General features: G+C 41.8%; 1 protein-coding gene across 1 annotated transcript in view; it reads left to right on the forward strand.

Annotated features, from left to right (window-relative positions):
* The window catches only part of LOC116998250 (mucin-5B), a 41813-nt gene extending 24948 nt beyond the window's left edge, over window positions 1-16865 (forward strand). Inside the window, exons 26-48 of the mRNA XM_033063753.1 lie at window positions 232-316; window positions 512-549; window positions 1568-1723; window positions 2557-2622; window positions 2929-3021; window positions 3457-3698; window positions 4205-4382; window positions 4671-4921; window positions 5342-5525; window positions 6075-6267; window positions 6920-7098; window positions 8519-8588; window positions 8741-8862; window positions 9237-9268; window positions 9708-9885; window positions 10478-10582; window positions 11182-11222; window positions 11785-11907; window positions 12815-12910; window positions 14180-14308; window positions 15184-15223; window positions 15899-16022; window positions 16573-16865. Coding sequence (XP_032919644.1) covers window positions 232-316; window positions 512-549; window positions 1568-1723; window positions 2557-2622; window positions 2929-3021; window positions 3457-3698; window positions 4205-4382; window positions 4671-4921; window positions 5342-5525; window positions 6075-6267; window positions 6920-7098; window positions 8519-8588; window positions 8741-8862; window positions 9237-9268; window positions 9708-9885; window positions 10478-10582; window positions 11182-11222; window positions 11785-11907; window positions 12815-12910; window positions 14180-14308; window positions 15184-15223; window positions 15899-16022; window positions 16573-16747 — 2900 coding nt within the window. The 3' untranslated portion in view covers window positions 16748-16865. The remainder of the gene's footprint in view (window positions 1-231; window positions 317-511; window positions 550-1567; window positions 1724-2556; window positions 2623-2928; window positions 3022-3456; window positions 3699-4204; window positions 4383-4670; window positions 4922-5341; window positions 5526-6074; window positions 6268-6919; window positions 7099-8518; window positions 8589-8740; window positions 8863-9236; window positions 9269-9707; window positions 9886-10477; window positions 10583-11181; window positions 11223-11784; window positions 11908-12814; window positions 12911-14179; window positions 14309-15183; window positions 15224-15898; window positions 16023-16572) is intronic.
* Window positions 16866-19355: the final 2490 nt, after the last annotated feature.

The following is a 19355-nucleotide window of genomic DNA, read 5'->3' on the forward strand; positions in this document are numbered from 1 at the left end:
AGCACCATTCAATATAAATTAGCAAAGAATAATTATCTGTTGACAAATGTAGTAAATTAAAACTTTGGGGAGAGAGGTAAAAGGAGGACTTGGATAAATAATTGGTAGTAAAAAGAACATTAATACTGGAATCACACTCACTTGGGATCAAATCTGTATTTGGTAGAGGTATTTATGTGTTTTCCTGTGTCTATGTAACTCAGACTAAGAGTACTTTGTTTGATTTTCCAGGCTGTTACCCAGAGTGTAGTCCTGACAAGCCGTATTTTGATGAGGAGAGCAGAGAGTGTGTCTCCCTCCCCAACTGCACTTCATGGTAGGTCAATTGATGAAGAGAAAGGTAAAATAGGACTGGAAAGGACAAACTAGATGTTTTGTTAATTTTTATAGGCAGTGGCAAGTACTATTAAATCCAGGCATAAGTTTTTTGTAAAAGTAGGTACAGTTGCAGGCATTGTTATTCCATATACTAATTAATTTCAATAAATTCTTTTTTACTCTTTCTCTTCAGCGATCCCAAAGAGAAACTATGTGCTGAAGACTCCAAAGGTAACTTTTCACCAGCCTCACCATGCATTGAGTGATGGCAGGACTGAAACAACCCAACATCACATTACTGCAGACATACTGGTAATAGGAGGCCAGACAGGTAGTTTAATACGTGGGTGCACAGCAGCACAGATATACTTTGATAAGCAAAATGCAGCCTTTGACCTCAAGAACTGTGTAAAGGAGTGGAGGATTCATCTTACCCAGGTTAATACCACTTTTTCACTTCCTTGGTAGTCAGTGAAGACAGATAGATAGTAGTCTATAGCAGGCCATTCATGGTACCTCTTTTAATAAGTACTTTTAGAACAGGGCAAATCTTGCAGAAGTGCTGTTTCCTCACCATTTAATAAAATAAACTAAGACAGCTAGCTTATGAGATACGTGTTTGTGTGCCTAAAGGTCACATTTGGTTAAGGTACAGTATCTGTTCGTTCCCATATCTGGGCAAAATCATCCCAAAACACAGGGTAACCCAATAGATAATACATTTGCAGTTTAGCTGATTTTGTTACAGTAATAGATACACTTCCATTGGTTCGTACATGCACAGTCTCCAAAATCTGGAGAGCTTCTCATATATTTAAATGAAACTGTGTACCACTGCATGCTCCTCATCCGTGGATGGAAATGCTGTGCAACGCCTCCTGAGCCAGTGTTTTGTCACTCAGAAAGGCACCAATCCCAGTCACATTCCCTGTCCAGAGGGAGTTCTCCTGTGCTCCATGCTGGGTTAGGCCAGTACCAGTTCTCACACTTTTACCAACCAGTATTTCCTCTATGCAAACTTACTCCAAGAAACACCAGCTACCAGAAAAATCCAACACACTTTAAATAAATGAGATAGACTCGCAGTGCGGCCTCTCAAATATAAACGGAGAAAGTTTCTTAACCAGGTAATTTATGGTTGATGTTGTGAGCTTCAGAAGGGTAAATGCAGGGTTTGGTTTGTTTTTCACATGTATTTATATTGCAAGTGTCTTCTGTTGCCATGGCATTTTCTCATTTGGTGCCTCAGTTTGCCTGTGCTGCTACAATGGGAAGACCTACACCTTAAATGAAACTGTGTACAGCCACATGTATGGGACCGAGTGTGGTGAAGCTGTCTGTGGCCCTGATGGACAGATCATTAAAACCCTTACCCCCTGCAGAACTCCATCTACACCAGCACAAGGTACCAGATTGATAACAGGCTTGGTGGTGATTCTGTGCAAGTCCATAATGGTAATAAGATTTATTCATCCTAAAAAGCCTCCTACAGCATGTCTAGGATAAGAGCAGAATTTAAGACTGTTGAAGTTTCAAAACTGAGGGATCACAGCTTGTGGGTCTTATGATGAGGACCAAAAGTGTAATTTTATAGATTCTTGCTGACCTTATTTTCAGTGAGGTTAAGAAAGAATAGAAAGATTCAGCAATTTTTCATACAACCTCTACAATAAGCTCGAGCATATCACAGTTGACACTCTGGTGTTGTTAGTCTCAATATTTCATACTTCTAAATCTTTTTTTTCCCTCCTTCTTATCACCTATAACACACTCTGTTTTTTATTGTACTGTTTTCTGCATTGGAATAAATGAATCTCATACGGGTCACTAGAATATGAAAATAAAGCTTTCTGGCAGTTAACTCCTGTCCAAAAGATATTTGCCAGTCTGAATGGAATGTGAAAAATCAGAAAATAGGAAGGAAGAAGAGATAAAGTGGGGAATTTACCACATGATTTTTACAAATAAAAATAAGTGGCTAAAAATATATGCATATGTATTATCCTGACAGCAAATTATACAAGGGAAACAAGAAAAATGAGAAGTTAGTTTCTCTACTCATGTAAGTGGAAGAGCTAAATACTTGTTGGTGAGCTTGTGTGTTTGGTATTTATTGTAAATGTTAACAAGTGGGCTAAGTACAGTGAAGTAATACCTAGTAAAGGAAGGATTATTGAAAGCAGACTGTAAGTGGCATATTAAAATGTTTACATGATCTGTCTCTATTTGAACCAATAGTTTCTTTGAAAGAAAACATTAAAAATCAAAATGGAGTGCCACTGGAAATCACCTCTCCAAAATCAGGTGAAGTACCTCAGAAACATTAAATTGGAATGAATAAATTACAAAAGAAGGGGTGTTTATTGTATTCCATATAGGAAAATATAACTAGGGAGGGGTGTGTGTGTAGTGTTACAGCGCTTTACTGTGAAATAGAGAGAATGTTTGTAAATACAGAGGATAATTTTAGTGTACAGAATGTAGAAGGGTAAAAAAAAGATTTTTTTTTTCTCTTTGTTTATTGTGGTAGTAGAGAATGTAAGAGATGTCATAGGGCTTGAAAGTAGAGTAGTAGAGGATTAAAATGCTAATTGATTTGATTTCCTGCAGAACCACATATGCAATATATAACATCTGCACCTCCCTCATCAAAGGTCACCACTCCCTGCTTTTGCAATGACAATGGACAGTTGATACAAATGGGTGAGAAACCATGCCATTTTTTTCTGCTCCATTGACATGGAAAGATGTACTGATTGATAAAAGTGCTTCAACAAGTGCTCTTTCTCCCTGTCGCAGTTAGACTTTACCAGAAGTTGTTACATCTTTGAACTGTAGCTAACACCTTCAGAACTAGAACTCTCCCATATCCAAAAACTTTGCTCTGGTTTAAACAACCTTGGTGTCAGGAAACTAATAACAATTGCTGATGTCAGCAGAGCTCTGAATCCCAAACTGCTGAACATGAGCTTGTAACTCACAGTAATATTCCAAAAGCAGGGGAGGAAAGACTCTTCTTCATCTGTTAGTAGCTCCTGCTTCACTTACTTCCTGGTGTTTGTGAAGAGCAGATGCACTTAGTGATGTACTCTTCTTGTCATCAGACCTTAGGCTAACACTTGGGTTTTGCCCTTGCAGGACGAAATGTTTCTCTGCCAGTGAATGTATCAGGTCGTTGTGCTTACACTGTCTGCAATAAATCCTGTCAGATTGAATTAATCTGGGCAGAGTGTAAAACTGGTCATGCTGACACCCTCAGAGTCTGTGATCCACATTCTGAAACCTGTCCATCAACACCTTCTCCTGCCATAACAAACCAAGCTCCTGCTCCCACAAGGACTTCTGTGAGCGATTGTCTTGCACTCATTCCTCCCAGAAAGGTGAGAGACTTTGAAGATGTGTTTCATCATTCATAATTCCACCATTCGTGCATTGCCTGCAACGAAGATTTAGTGTTCTCCTCTGATGCTGGTATCCAGCACTAGAGCTGGTCTGTAGGTGTGGCTGAATGAGATGATTTAGAAGTACGCCAGAAACCCCCACTGAAAGAATAAGTTGAAGATTCTTCTGTTCACCTGAAACACCTAAATGATTGTATGTGAGCACATCTACCTAAGCTGAGCAAAGAATTGGAAGCCACATCTGGTGATGTCCTGCCATCAGAAGTGGTCAGGACCCTAATATATGTATCTAAAAAATTAGATACCAAGGCTCTCTTGATTTCTATATTGCTCATATTGCCTGGTTTCCAGAGCCAGAGTAGACACCAAATTTTGCCATGCTAGACAATTAACTGAATGGAATGTAGTTGCTGTGTGTGATTTTAAAGATTTTGTGACATTACTTTTTTATTTGCCTCTCCTCTTTTTTTTCAATTAATCAATAGTTTAATGAAACATGGAATTTTGGAAACTGCCATACTGCCACTTGCCTGGGAGAAGGAAACAATATCAAATTGTCTGTCATGACTTGCCCACCTCAGCAACAGAAACTCTGTGTCAATGGTTTCCCCTTCACAAAACACACCGATGAAACAGGTTGCTGTGAAGTCTCTGAGTGTCAGTGTAAGTGGCAGGAGAATTCCTGAAATTTATCCTATGTTCAGCTGAGCCTCAAAACAGAAAACTGTATCTGGTAAACATCTATATTATGTTCATATCAATTCAGTGGGATGGAAGAGAAATCCCATCTGAAATCTTGGCTGTTGAAAGCAGATGTCCTTGATAGAGTAATTTTTCTTTATCAAACTGGATATTTTGTCTCTGACTGGAAGCGAGTTAAAAGGTTAAAACTGACTTGTACCTACAGGTAGCTCAGAAGTCAAACTTAAAGCCTGTCATTCTGTATTCCAGGTATTTGCAGTGGATGGGGAAATGAGCATTATGTGACTTTTGATGGAGCATATTACCATTTTAAAGAAAACTGCACCTATGTCCTTGTGAAGTCAATTCATCCTGACTCTTACAACTTCTGGATTCACATAGATAACTACTACTGTGCTGGCATGGGTGGAGCAATTTGTTCAATGTCCCTTATAATTTTTTACTCCAACTCTGTTGTTATTCTGACACAAGCAATGGAACATGGAAAAGAAACAAACTTGGTAAAATGTGTTTAAATGTATTCTCAAAATTATTTTGCTGTAGTTGTATTACTGTACTACCAAATGTCTGTCATTACAAAAGATTAAGCTTGTAAAATATGGAATGGGTAAGAAATGCAATTACTTTGCTTCTTCTCTCTCTTTTTTGCTTTGTGTCAATAAAATCTGTATATTCTAAAAATCAGGAAAATGATCACAAAACTGAAAATTGTGTTTTTCGTACTGATATGAGTATTCAAATATGAATTGCAAATATTAAAAAGGAATATTAGACAACTGCTTAAATAACTACCTTTGACAGACATCATTTGGTGTACCTATGGTTTGAATTTGTGCTGCTCTGCTTTCCAGTTGCACTAGTCATGTACCTTACTCAATGAAAGAATGCCCATTAAAAACTTTTGTTTCTTTTATTTTTAGATTTTGTTTGATGACAAGAAAGTTGTTCCAGATATTTTTAAGAATGGTATCAGGATAACCAGTTCTGGCCTTTATGCCATAATTGAAATACCTGAATTAGAGGTTTACATCTCCTATAGTCGACTTGCATTTTACATAAAGCTCCCTTTCAGCAAGTTTTATAACAATACCAAGGGACTCTGTGGTGAGTGTCCTCATCAGCTGATAAAAAATTAATGCTCTGAATTTTTCCTCCTTCTATTTCTCATTCCCTTGTAAAATCTCTAAATGCTTACAACTTCACTATTTCTCACAAATGTTAATAAGTTTATTTAATGGAAAGACCATCAGGAAATTAAAATACAGTTTTATAGTTAAAAATAGTTTAAAGTCATATCCTTTCATTCTATTCATAATCTGTTGGAGGATGGACATAGAATTTTTCTAGGCTCTTCCTTTTCATCATACCTACTTCATATAGGAATGTAGGAAATGTGGATAGTCCTGTGCCATGTCAGTTACTCTGGCCACCAGGAGAAATGTATCAATGAACACATCAATTCTGGCTTTCATGAGTAGCTGGCAAACTGTTTCTTTGAGTCTTCTCTTCCTAGAAACAGTTTGTGTGAATTTATCCAGGACCCCACATGTTGCTCCCTTCACACAAGGAGGATAACTTCCCCCTAGATTTTCTCTAAAAGCAGCTTCACCAGCATCAACTGTCCTTGAACTGTCATTTTTATATTGTTACCAGGTACCTGCACCAACCAGAAGTCTGATGATGCCATGAAGAGGAATGGTGAGATTGTCAAATCCTTCAAAGAGATGGCATTAGATTGGAAAGTCCCATATCCTACCAACAGATACTGTAATCCTGGTGTCTCACGACTATCGAAGACTGAGTACCATCAGCATTGTGTGCCTTCTGATCTGTGTAAAATCATCTGGTAAGACAACTCCCAAAAGTATCAGAAAAATAGGTCCACGGGGTAATTTTGTTCTTCCCTAAATGTCTTGGGTGAACTGGTTCTAGGATATGAAGAAAATACAAAATCTTGCATGCTTTGTGAAACTGAGAAGTGAACTGATGTGTGTGTTCTTGAGCTTGGCAGACATTTTTCAGCGGCATCAGCAAAATCAGTCCTCTCTTAATAGTGTCTGCTGCTTGGCACTCCCTCTGCCTGTCAGCTCTGGAGAGGCCAAGTGGGAACAAGCTATGATTCAGTATCTGAAAGCTCTGAATGATATGAAGCACAGAATGTAGTAAGCAAGTATATGTGTCTGTTTTTAAAATAATTTTGTTGTTTAAAGCAGGATTTTCAAACATACTAGCATAAAAACGTCAGCATATAGACTTATAGCTATGAGCTGTGCAGGAGCCTTTGCAGGTAGCAGTCCAACATAATATTGTTTCCTTTCAAAGCATTGTAAAGAATGGCAGGTAAAGCTCATTCTTTATTAAGCTGTGTGGGTGTATTGCCTATGAGAACAATTTGTAGTTGTACCTTGAGACTTTGCCTGGGGCAGGGGGGATAGTTTGTCTCTGAGTTGAATTCTTCCTTGAAAGTAGCCTAAGGTTTTTCTCCTTGCTTTGTGAAGGACTCTGACGGAGTGCCACGGCGTGGTCCCCCCCCAGCCCTACTACGAGGCGTGTGTGGCCAGCGGGTGCTCGGAGGAGCACCCCAGCACCGAGTGTCAGAGCATGCAGACCTACGCGGCCCTGTGCGGGCTCCACGGGGTCTGCGTGGAATGGAGAAGGCTGGCGAGCGGGCAGTGCGGTGAGCGTGGGAATGGCAGTGCTGTGAGCGTGGGAATGGCAGTGCTGTGAGCCCGAGAATGGCACTGCTGTGAGCCCGGCAATGGCAGTGCTGTGAGCCCGGCAATGGCAGTGCTGTGAGCCCGGCAATGGCAGTGCTGTGAGCCCGGCAATGGCAGTGCTGTGAGCGTGGCAATGGCAGTGCTGTGAGCCCGGCAATGGCACTGCTGTGAGCCCGGCAATGGCAGTGCTGTGAGCCTGGCAATGGCAGTGCTGTGAGCCTGGGAATGGCAGTGCTGTGAGCTCGGCAATGGCAGTGCTGTGAGCCCGGCAATGGCAGTGCTGTGAGCCTGTCGCTGGCACTGCTGTGAGCCCGGGAATGGCAGTGCTGTGAGCCCGGGATTGGCAGTGCTGTGAGCCCGGGAATGGCAGTGCTGTGAGCCCGGCAATGGCAGTGCTGTGAGCCCGGCAATGGCAGTGCTGTGAGCCTGGGAATGGCAGTGCTGTGAGCCCGGCAATGGCACTGCTGTGAGCCCGGCAATGGCAGTGCTGTGAGCCCGGGAATGGCAGTGCTGTGAGCCCGGCAATGGCAGTGCTGTGAGCCTGTCGCTGGCACTGCTGTGAGCCCGGCAATGGCAGTGCTGTGAGCCTGGCAATGGCAGTGCTGTGAGCCCGGGAATGGCAGTGCTGTGAGCCCGGGAATGGCAGTGCTGTGAGCCCGGGATTGGCAGTGCTGTGAGCCTGTCGCTGGCACTGCTGTGAGCCCGGCAATGGCAGTGCTGTGAGCCCGGCAATGGCAGTGCTGTGAGCACAGGAATGGCAGTGCTGTGAGCGTGGCAATGGCAGTGCTGTGAGCCCGGCAATGGCAGTGCTGTGAGCCCGGGAATGGCAGTGCTGTGAGCCTGGCAATGGCAGTGCTGTGTGCCCGGCAATGGCAGTGCTGTGAGCCTGGCAGTGGCAGTGCTGTGAGCCCAGGAATGAGCAGCGAGTAAAGCCTGGAAAAACCCTCCTGGGATGAAGCAAGTCTGGTCTGCTCTGTCCTCCCCTGCTTCTCTGGACCTGAGAAAAAGCAGGAACAAACCAAAGAGGTTGTTGCAGCCCAGACCTGCTGCAAAACAAAGCCCACAGTGTCTCCTGGGTAGCTCAGCCGCGGCGTTCTGTGTTCCCCGCAGCTTGGGCACTAGATGGCAACACACTGCTTCTCTCTGCGTGCTGTTCCCTGCTCGGGCCACCGCACGGATCAGGGCGAGCACTTCTGGTCGTGTCGCTTGCATCCGGCTGGCCCCACGGCCCCTCTCGCTGGAGCTGCAGGGACCCCCTTGCCGGGCTCTGCGGACCCGGGAGATTGCTGTGGTAGCCTGGGCTTTGTCCCTTCGTGTCCCTGCATGGGAGGGTACACACGGGTCTGGGCTGTTTAACTTGTGTGTTGCAATGTTCCACAGAGGCCAGCTGTCCTCAGGATCAGGTGTACAAGCCATGCGGGGAAGCAAAAAGAAACACTTGCTTCCGCAGGTGGGTAATTTCCTATAAGGCGTTTTTCAAGTCCATAATGTGCAAATTGCCAGGGAAGTTTGAAGTTTACATTCCCTTGGGGTTTAGGTGTCTTGATTGCCTTGGGCTACGTTTTTCCTCTGTTCATTCTCATTTATATTCTGACTGTGCAGAGGAGTCGGTATGGACACCCTTCCCTCCCAAAACAGCACATCAGTGTTTGTTGAAGGATGCTACTGTCCTGATGGAAAAATTCTGCTGAATGATCATGATGACATTTGTGTGTCTGTTTGTGGTAAGAAATGGTATAAATGGTGCCATGGGAAATGGGGGTAAGAGCCTGACTAGAAGTGTGCATTAAGAGCGTTGTTTTGGGTAGAGAGGAAATGGGGGAGATCTTGTTACTGACCCTTGCTGGTGAGGCTGGAAGCATTCCAGATTGAGAGTTTCTGCCTGCTCTTATATGCAGAAGGTGCAACTTTCAAAAGAACAAAGAACAGCATGTTTAAGATGTTTTTGTGTTTACAACCTGTGACTGCGCTCTGAATTTCTCTTTCTCTTTGTGGCTGTTTTTAAGATTTCCATACCTTCCTTCTGTTCCTGTTTTTCTGCTTCTGTTGTTTTCCCTGATTGAGTTACCTTTAAAGTAACATACAATTCATTTTATAGGTTGCACTGCACAAGATGGGTCAGTGAAAAAGGTAAGAGAGAAAGGAAAATAAGGTTTTTATCGTTTTTCTGTGTTCTGTGACCTTCTGCAAAAATGACTGCATAAGTTGTTTCTTTTAATTCTAAGCTTAAAAACCAGTGAACTGCAATGACAGTGGGGAGAAATAAGATTTTATTAACTCCAGAACTTGTTTAATCACTTGAGGTACAGAAACAGAAAGAGCAGTTTGTGGGAATCACTGGTAGAACTATCAGGCTTTCCTCTTGGAAATACATAAACCATCTAAGGAGGGTGGCAAATAATGACATTTTTTCTTACTATTCCCTTCTTCTTCCTCTGGGATTTGAACTGCAATTTTCCTACACAATAAATTAAGTCAACTCAGTCCTACACTGGCTTGCAGCAGGCATTCATTGATATACTGCTTCCAAGTTTTGCTCTCTGAGCTGCTATCCCTCTTGTTTTTATAGCCTAGAGAGGCTTGGGAACATGACTGTCAATACTGTACTTGTGATGAAGCGACCTTGAACGTCTCTTGCTTCCCCCGCCCTTGTGCTAAATCTCCACCTATCAACTGCACAAAAGAGGGCTTTGTACGCAAAATAAAACCACGTCGGGAAGACCCCTGCTGCACAGAAACAGTGTGTGGTGAGTAGATCCTTCACATGCCACAATATGGCATCATTTGCCTTCCTCAGTAATCCTAAAGTGAGATGTGGTACCCCACAGATAGCAGATTCAAATAAGCACACTGGGGTGGTCATTTCTTCCATCTACATGGCAGGAGCTCTTGCTGGCAGAAAAGAACACCTCTGATCTAACTTGTACTCTTAATTAGTGCCATGACCTGGAAAATCCCCTGTGGAGCAGGGATCCTGTTCCACAGGATCCTTTGGCTTCTGTCCTTCTGAGATGAGAAGGTGATCCTTCCATAGAGATTCAGCCAGTAAGGGAGGATGTGTTCATCTTCCAGGCTTCCCTAAGGCTTCCTATGGAGGTTCCTGATACATGTTTGCCTTCAACTTTGCATTTGCACCCTCCCCGTTGCAAATGCCCACCACAGCACAGGAGTAGCCTGCTCCTAAACCTGACTATTCCCGTTATGTATACCAAGATGCAGGACAGAGGATCCTGGCAATGGTAATAGGATGGTTTTTCCAAGTAACACTGTCTGCAAGTAACACTGCTGGATGATGTGGATAGATGCTTTGGCTTACTTTGTCTCTGCTGTCTATTGCAGAATGTGATATAAAAGCCTGCATTATCAACAAAACAGGATGTGACTTAGGTTTCCAGCCAGTGGTTGCTATATCTGAGGATGGTTGTTGCCCTATCTTCTCCTGTAGTAAGTACCTTGTTTCCTTAAGGTGTTTTATTTATTCCTTGAAGTATTTGATTTTTCTAAATGAGTTAACATCATGGCAGAAGCCTGTTCCCTTCCCTCTCAGCCTTTACAATTGCGCTTTTCTCTAAGTTAGCATAACTGGTTCAGGTTCTCTGTAACCAGTATTCAGGGAGTGTAAGCTATTGACCATGTACTGAATGATGGTTAAACTGAACCCATCCAGAAACTCTGCTGCCAAACTATATTTCCGGATTTACACACATAAATCCATTAGCTTTGTTACCTGCATGGTGGTTAACAATAAAGAAAAGGTCAAGTAGTTTCAAGTATGGGTAAAAAATTCCACAAGGCAAATAGATTTTACCTTATGGAAAATAGCAGCATATAGAATCCCCACTTGATGCATACATCTAAGCAGATGCCACATGTGGGCTTCTGAATACCAACTAGCATCATGTACTAGTTGCTTTTTTTCCACCTCTTTTATGGGCTGTTAAGTTCAGCTCTACTCTTTGTCTTCTCTATCAACTCACAGTTAAGAGATGAGTACAGTAACTGCATCATTCCTAGCACAACCTTTTCATTTATTTTTCTTACAGTACCAAAAGGTGTATGTGTTTCTGAAGGAGTTGAATTTAAGGTAGGTCTTCTTCCAGACACTTCTTCCTATGAGTTAATGTTGCCTGAGTCTGAATTTTCTGAAGTTCTTGTTTCCAACCCTTGTACAAAAAGCAGGATTAGAATGGCCTGTAATTCTTCCCTGCCAGTCGTCTCCTCCCAGCCCCAAGCAATCCGTAATTCTGGAATAAGTTGCTGAATAGGTAATGCTAGTGACCAACAACTTGCTTACTAAAAGAGGTCTTGCTTATGCTTTAGAGTCAATGGGTCAGAATTGTGATTGGACACAAATTTTAAATGTCATTGAATGTTGCAAGATTATTGCTTGGTCAAACTGACCAAAGATAAATGCTTGGAATTTATGAGAACTCATTTAACATCATTTAACACTTGGTAGTATCAGCCTTGTGTTCGTTTTGTGATACCAATGGTGAAGTTTTAGAGATCTGGATCTATATTAACTTCAGGAAATTCTTCCAAAAATAAACCTCTTAAGCAGTAGTTTCTTCAATAGGCCAGGGAGGTGTTTATTCCAGAACCCTCTCAATTCTTGTCATGGTTTTCTCTCTCCTCTATATTTCCAGCCAGGAGCACTGGTGCCTAAAAGCTCTTGTGAGAACTGTGTGTGCATGGATGAGCAGGATCCTGTGACACAGACCAACCGCATCCAGTGCCTTCCAGTGCAATGCCAAACCACCTGTCAGCAGGTCAGCACCTCCCTTACCACAATGGCTGTTGAGTTGAAACAGGGACAGTGTAACTGCTTTATCCATGCAACACAGCAGGATAGACTCTTCTATGAATTCTTTTGTAAAGCCCTTTATAGGATGCTGGTTATTTTTGCCCCAGCAAATTTAAGAGGTCACCCTTGGAAAGGTGCCCTGAGGGGAAATGATTGCAAACCTGTCAAAGACTGACAGGTGTTTGTGTCATTCTGTTGATGTTGTCCATTGTCATCTCATAAATGAAGATTGTGAGGAAACTGCACAGTGGTTTGTATGTTTCCAGACACTTTCACTTGTGGGTGGGGAATACTCAGTTACTTAGTTCTTGTGAGAATCAGCACTCAAGTTGTTCAATCTGTTACTGACTATAAGCAGGGTGGTTGCTTTTCCATTCATGCCCAGATAAGGACAGATGCACCACCAGTGTTAAAAATGAACTAAACCTTTCATTATGCTTTTTCCTGAAACCAGCCACACCCACAGCCACAGAAGACAAATGAATACCTAAAACACAGGGGAGAAAATCTTCACATGTCTGACAGAATAGTTCTTGTAGATAATGATGTCAGACCAAGCAGTAGTGGCAGATTGTGCAAGTAATCATGTGCTAAATTAATTTATTTAACCTCTTTTGTGTGCTAGTCTGAAGAGTAGTCAATGACAGGTCTTTATGGCAACTGAAGTACCCAAAAGTCATTCAGTAAGGCAGAAAAATTACCAGCTTTGATTGTCAGGCTTAATGTGATTCCAGCAGGTTTCAAAAGACAACAGAATTGAAACCAGAAGGTTGGCTCATTTCCTCTGCCATCTTCAGTGTAGCTTTGATCCAAAGATGCTTCAGCAACAAGACATGGGTTAACATGGATAAATGCAAACTTTATTCCCACAGGGTTTTCGCTATGTGGAAGAGAAGGGTCAGTGCTGCAGCCAGTGCCAGCAAGTGGCATGTGTGGCAAATTTTCCATTTGGCAATGTGACCATTGAGGTAAGCACTCCCTTGCACTGCACACAAGGCTGGATTATCAAAGCATTTCAAGGCTGGGAGGACCTCAAGGAGGTGTAAAAATGTGTTTCCAAAGTGAATGTAGGTGTTTATACAGCTGTTCCCTGCTGTGTGCATCTCACAGGCACTACCATGTTGACAATTATATTCTCTGGCAGGAATGGAAATCATATTACCTCCACTTCTCTTGACATGAAATAGCAAGAAAGAATTTGGAAGGGATGGTGACATGGTGTAATACTGCTGTTGCAGAGATACATGTGCTGGCTTCACATCACACTGCTCCCATCTGAAGCAGTTTCATTATCTTGCCCTGAAGATACAAGAATACAGTGTGAGCAAGCTGATAGAGCTGTGCTGCCACTGCTTCTGAATTTGCTGAGGCAGAAATCAAGTGACACAGCTGCTGTAGTGTTCCGTGACTTGGTAACACACATATCATGTCTTGCAAAGGTAGCATTATGTAGGCACGAGCTGAGCCTTTAAAGGATTGGCTTGATGATCTTGGAGGTCTTTTCCACTCTTAATGATAGTATGATTCCCTGATTCTAGCTCTTTGGTTTTATTACAGCCTGTTACTCCTGTGTATGGTTAATGATGCTGTTTCAACCCGTGGCTTATCTTACATGCTTTTGCTTCTTTGACAGCTCTTGTGTTCTGCATCTTATCAATTTCATTTTTTTATTCCTTGATGATTTATCTTACCACCTAGATTTTTCCATTCCAATGTATAGTTTTTATTTCTGCATGAGAAGGCTTTGCAGTTATCCATTAATCTCTTTTGCAAAGGCTTTTTTTCTCTTTCACACCTTTTCATTTTCTTCCATATATTAAAAAAGAAAACTGTTGAAATATTTTGAAAGATTTATTTTTCTTTTTTGTATATTTTAGCCCACAAACATTAACACGTTTACCTTCTGGCATTTCTGTTACTACCTTTATGCTCATTCTGGCATTCTTTCATTCTTTCCCCCTGGGAGGCCACAGAAATGATTTTGCATAGACTGGTAGTGGGCAAGCTTGGTACATAATTTGTAGATGTGAGTTGCAGACATCTCAGCCCATTCAGAGTGGTATGAGCAACCCAGTCTCTGCCAGTTCACTGATTTTATTACTGTTTAAGTTGTCTAATTTTATTGCTATTCTCCACTGGCTTGTTTTTGTGGGGGGTTGTTTGTTTGGTTTGGTTTGGTTTGAGGAGTTTTTTTTGTTTGTTTTAATTTTTTTTTTGTTTTTTCTTGTTTTCATCAGGTTGGAAAGAGTTACAAAGATCCATATGACAACTGTACTCAGTACACGTGCACTGAATCAGCAGGCCAGTTTTCCTTGACTAGTACAATAAAGGTCTGCCTACCATTTGAAGAAGCAAACTGTGTGCCAGTAAGTATTTTACAGGCAGAAAAAGACTTCTGTAATGAGCCCTGATGCTGGCCTTGGAGTTATATCTGCTGTTTTGAATGAGCATTTATTGATCTTTCTGGTATGATTGTCCTTGCTTGAAGGAAATATGCTTTTCCAGCCCTGTGTCCCATGGAAATTAAGCAAAAATATTTGCAAACAAGCCCATACAACTTATATTGTTGTGGGATAAGCACTAGAACTTGAAAGAGAAGGGTATTGGAGCAATAGCAAGGAGGGATTTTTCATCACTTGAGAAATATTAGTGTTATAAAATGCAATTGAACAAGTGATAACTCACCATGGATCCTTGAAGGACTGATGAACAAAGTGTCTTCTAATATGTGGTGTACCATCAAGTGAGGAAACAGAATACGAATGAGCAAGGGTAACATTCATACTCAGGCTTTCAGCTATTGGTGGTTTCCAGTAACTTTCAGAAGCATTTTGGAACTTCACAGCAGATCAAAGCAGGGACTAGGGTAGCCATGTACTTGAATTAGCTCTGGGGTAGGCTCTGCCCAGGTCAGGCTGTTCAGTTCCAGGGGCAGCAGTCATTCTCTGGGGCTGGGATTTTTACGCTGCCTTCTATAGTACGTAAATAAGATCAGGCATGTATTACAGGGCATCTTACTGGGCTTGTGAGAGGATATATAGTTCTAAGAAAATTCACTCCCTTCCTTGGTGAATGATTTGTTTTGTTTTGGGTTGTTAAGCAGCTTTGTATATAATTGGTACACAAATACACCTGATGAGGAATTTGTGTGGATTAGAGATGAGGGACTGTAACTGAATTCTCATCATTACTACTGTCTGCTTAGCACTACATGCATCTGAACTGACTGTTCTGGTTACAGGGGACAGTTGAGGTGTCTTCAGATGGCTGTTGTAAGACATGTGAGTGCATTAAATCACTGCTTCTCTATTCCAATACTGTTTGGTCATTCCCTGCTTGTAGCCCTGCTTCTGCATGCACTGAGAGCCTGCACATTTCACAGACTGAAAGACAGTTTAACAGCAGCAAACTGTTCTGTACCTCACAGTCAAGATTAAAAATCTGCCTCATTCTTCCAATGGGAACGCAAATTTTTTTTATCTCCTTTTCTGTGTTTTTAAATAACTGAAATACTGTCAGCTTAAATTATACTCTTGATAAGAAAACTTGTAGAAAATATTCTCTGTGTGCTTGCATCTGCAAATTGCATGGAAACAAAGTTTTGTTGTTTTTTTTCCTGTAGCATCTGCTCAGAAATCCTAGGTTGTTATAGAGCCACAACTGTAATTTATAGCAATTTTTGAAAAACCTAAACCCTTCATGTCTCCTTTAGGTCTTGATTCAACGGTATCTTTACATGCTAAAGCTAGTCCACAAATGGAAAAGTGGGGAAAGACCAGTGAGGAATCATTTTGCTGAATTAATGCCTTTTTGCACTCTCATTTGTGGTTATGGTTGTGCATTTGAACTGTGAGAAATTTTACTAGGATGAACTGTCCTTGGTCTACTAGTTTATACCTTTCAAAACATTTGTTTCCCATTCTGAAGAAGCCTAACAGAAGTGTTCTTCTGCCCAGGTATTGACCTACCACACAAATGCAAACGCAGTGTGAAGGAGCAGTACATTGTCCATGGCAACTGCAAGTCATCTGCTCCTGTCCCAGTGCCCTTTTGTGAGGGGATGTGCAGTACCTACTCTGTGTAAGTAGGAAGTCTTTCCTTGTCCTTCTCTGTGGCTTGTCTTACTGGGTTCTTGTCACCAGTGGGCTGCAACTGTTTGTCCCCTTCTTGCTGTTTGAAAGGACCCTGTCGGGAAACTGGGTATGCAGAAGAGCAGTCATTAGCAATGGCTTCATTTTGATAGAGTGCCTTATCTTAGTCATGAAAATAGATCCCTTGGGAAAGATGTTAGCTAAATTTATTAAACATGTTATTAAATATGTCCTTGTATGGTTTTTGAACAACTCTAGGAGGTTCTCCTGCCTTTTGTTATATGCTTGAATTGCTCCTTTCTGTCCTGCTAGAATGGACCTAATCCAAAACCCACTGAAGTTATTAGGATTTTCCCCTGGTGTCAAAGGAGCTGGCCCTACATGGCCAATAGCATCCTGAGGAAAGACTATTATGAATAAGCAGAAAAATAGATAGGAAATTTTGCTCCTTAGTAATACATGCATTTGGAGCAGCAAATACAGATGAGTTTGGGAAGACCACAGGCAGCAGACTGATATGAAAAATTTCATTTCTATAGGTATTCTTTTGAGGCCAGTGAAATGGAACACAAATGCACTTGCTGCCATGAAAAAAGAAGTCACAAAGTGAAGGTGGAACTGGTTTGCTCAAACCATAAAACAGTCCAGTTCACATATGTGTACGTAGATGAATGTGGATGTGTGGAAACAAAATGCCCAAAGAGGAGAACATGAGTATAAACTAAAGGAAACATTTCATCTCGCATTTAATCCTTACCTATCAAGTGAGTAGTTTAGCAAGCAGCTGTGACTAACCTTCAAATGACCACAGTAGCGCTTTTTCTTTCTGATATAATATGCAGTTATGGAAATTAGCTAAGATTTTATTCTAAATGTTTGTAGAATAAACTGCATTTCAAAGAGGACTTGTTCTCCTGTTTCAGTGATGCTAATGGGGCAAAGTGGCTGATGTCTTTAATCCCACACTGATGTATAAACCAAGGTTATTACAAGACACTCTAGAGACAACTGATGCCTTTCAAAAGTCCTGCCTGAAGAAAATGCACATTTTTAAACCATAACTACATGTATCACTTCATTTCCCTTGGAGGGAATCAACAATCACTTCCACAGCTGCACTTCAGGCAGAGGCAGGACTTGGCTCAGGGCCACATTTCTGTTCTTCTCCCCAGTGGTCCCCAAATCTACTTTGGCTGTGACTCTGGGTCACTAGAGGAAGTCAAGGTGTTTTTTTCCTTCTTCACAGTGAGCAATATGTCAGGAGTGTAAAAGCATGCATCTTATATATACACTACAAAATGAATATATTTGCACACTTACTGGAAGTCCTTATCTCACTGGGGTGTTTTTATTATTTGCCAACATCAAGCTCTGATCTATGTGTTAGTTCAGTCTCACTACTGGTTACATGACTATGATTTGTGTTACAAATTAACTCCCAGTTAGTATGCCCAGTGGTACTGGTGACAGTATTTCATGTGGACAGGGATCAGAATGATCCAACAATACCTTGAGAGTACACAAGGAGGGCAGATGGTTCTGTTGTTTGTGCAATTTGTGACCTGGAAGAGAACTGAAGACTATGACTTTCTTAGTGTCCTGCAGCCCGCTGTGGAGGCTTTTTGAGAATTGTTTTGCAGGGAATGCTTTTGAACTGACCAAGTAGATATGATATGCATTATACTTTATCTTTCCATTTTTAAAGTGTTGCAGCTCTTGAGCCCCAAGGAATCTTTAACCTGCTTCTTTTTCATAATAAATCCTTCCAGCAGATGTCATGTTTCTTTGATGTGTACTGTTTCATCATGATGTTACTGATCTTAAAATTATGGGGATCCTGATATTGTTTGATTACAAGTTATGGAACCTCCAAATAATTCAATTAACTGTCTGTGAAATGCAGCTCCCTTGGAAGGCACAATTGCTTGACTGAGGCTCATGTACAAATTTCACATTAGTCCAGAAAACTGTTTTTATTGATACAAATCAAGCTCATAAATGCTTTTGCAATGTAAGGAACGGCACCAAAAAAACAGGACATTCCTTTCTTTCCTCCCTGCCTTTCCCTGAGGGGCAAGAGGTCGTTCTTGAGTGTTTTTGTCATCAGAATAGTAAGCAGACTCTGTAAGTAGTCATGTACACATTCATGCAAATCAACCAGCCAACCAACCCTGCAAATCAGTAATTGTCAGCAAGATGACTTAGCAGGAACAGGATCAGAAACCTTTCACATCTCTGCATTATCTTCGGGTGGGAGAAGGGAATAAACCACAATCGAATCATGCCAGCTGTCTTTAGATTTCTATTCTCTTGTCTGTTTCAGTGATGATGAGATTTTATACAGAAGTTGAAAATGGCATTGACTTAAAAGCATGCTTTCGTGCTCATTTTTGGCATGCATTTTGCTTTTCAAGCAAGTGAAATGCTTGAACCAAAGGCATATTTCCATCTCCGGGATGCTTTTGATCGTGTAAAATCTCACATGCTCCTTCTTCATTCCCAACACCTGGCACTCCATTTACTCACTCAATCCAGCATCTAACTGGTCTATGTGATACCACTTTGAGCCCTGATGGCCAGGTTTTAAAGAGAACTCTTTGGTTCTATGTTTGGAGGTGCAGAGTCTTACTTAGCTGCCAGCAAGGTAAAGGCTTTTTAATGAGAATTTCAGCTTCTTCAACTAGAGGACAGTCAGTAAATATTACAGAATCACAGAATATGCTGAGTTGGAAGGGACCCACAAGGATCATCAAATCCACCTCCTGGCCCTGCACAGGACATCCCTGGAGTCACACCATGTGCCTGAGACCATTGTCCAAATGCTTCTTGTGCTGTGTCAGGCTTGGTGCTGTGACCCTTCCCTGGGGAGCCTGTTTCAGTGCTCAGCCACTCTTTGGGTGAAGAACCTTTTTCTAATATCCAACCCAAACCTCCTCTGATGCAAATTCAGACCGTCCCCCCGGCTTCTGTCACTGGTCAGAGAAGAATTCAGTGCCTGTGCTTCCTCTTCCCCTCAAGAGGAAGTTATAACTGTAATGAGGTCTCCACTCAGTCTCCTCTTCTCCAGGCTGAACAGATCAAGTGCCTTCAGCCCCTACTCATACAACTTCCCCTCAAGGCCCTTCACTGTCTTTGTGGCCTTCATTTGGACCCTCTCTAACAGTTTAGTATCTTATATTGTGGTGACTGAAAGCATACACAGTACTCAATGGGTAAAACACCTCCTCACCCACCACAAAACCAAAAATCAGCCTGGAGGCTGTTTAATCAAGATGCTGACAAGCTGGCCCTTCTTGGTCAACCTGTACCTCTGCATGCAGCA

Source organism: Catharus ustulatus, chromosome 6, assembly GCF_009819885.2.
Source record: "Catharus ustulatus isolate bCatUst1 chromosome 6, bCatUst1.pri.v2, whole genome shotgun sequence".
NCBI classification, from domain to species: Eukaryota; Metazoa; Chordata; class Aves; order Passeriformes; family Turdidae; genus Catharus; species Catharus ustulatus.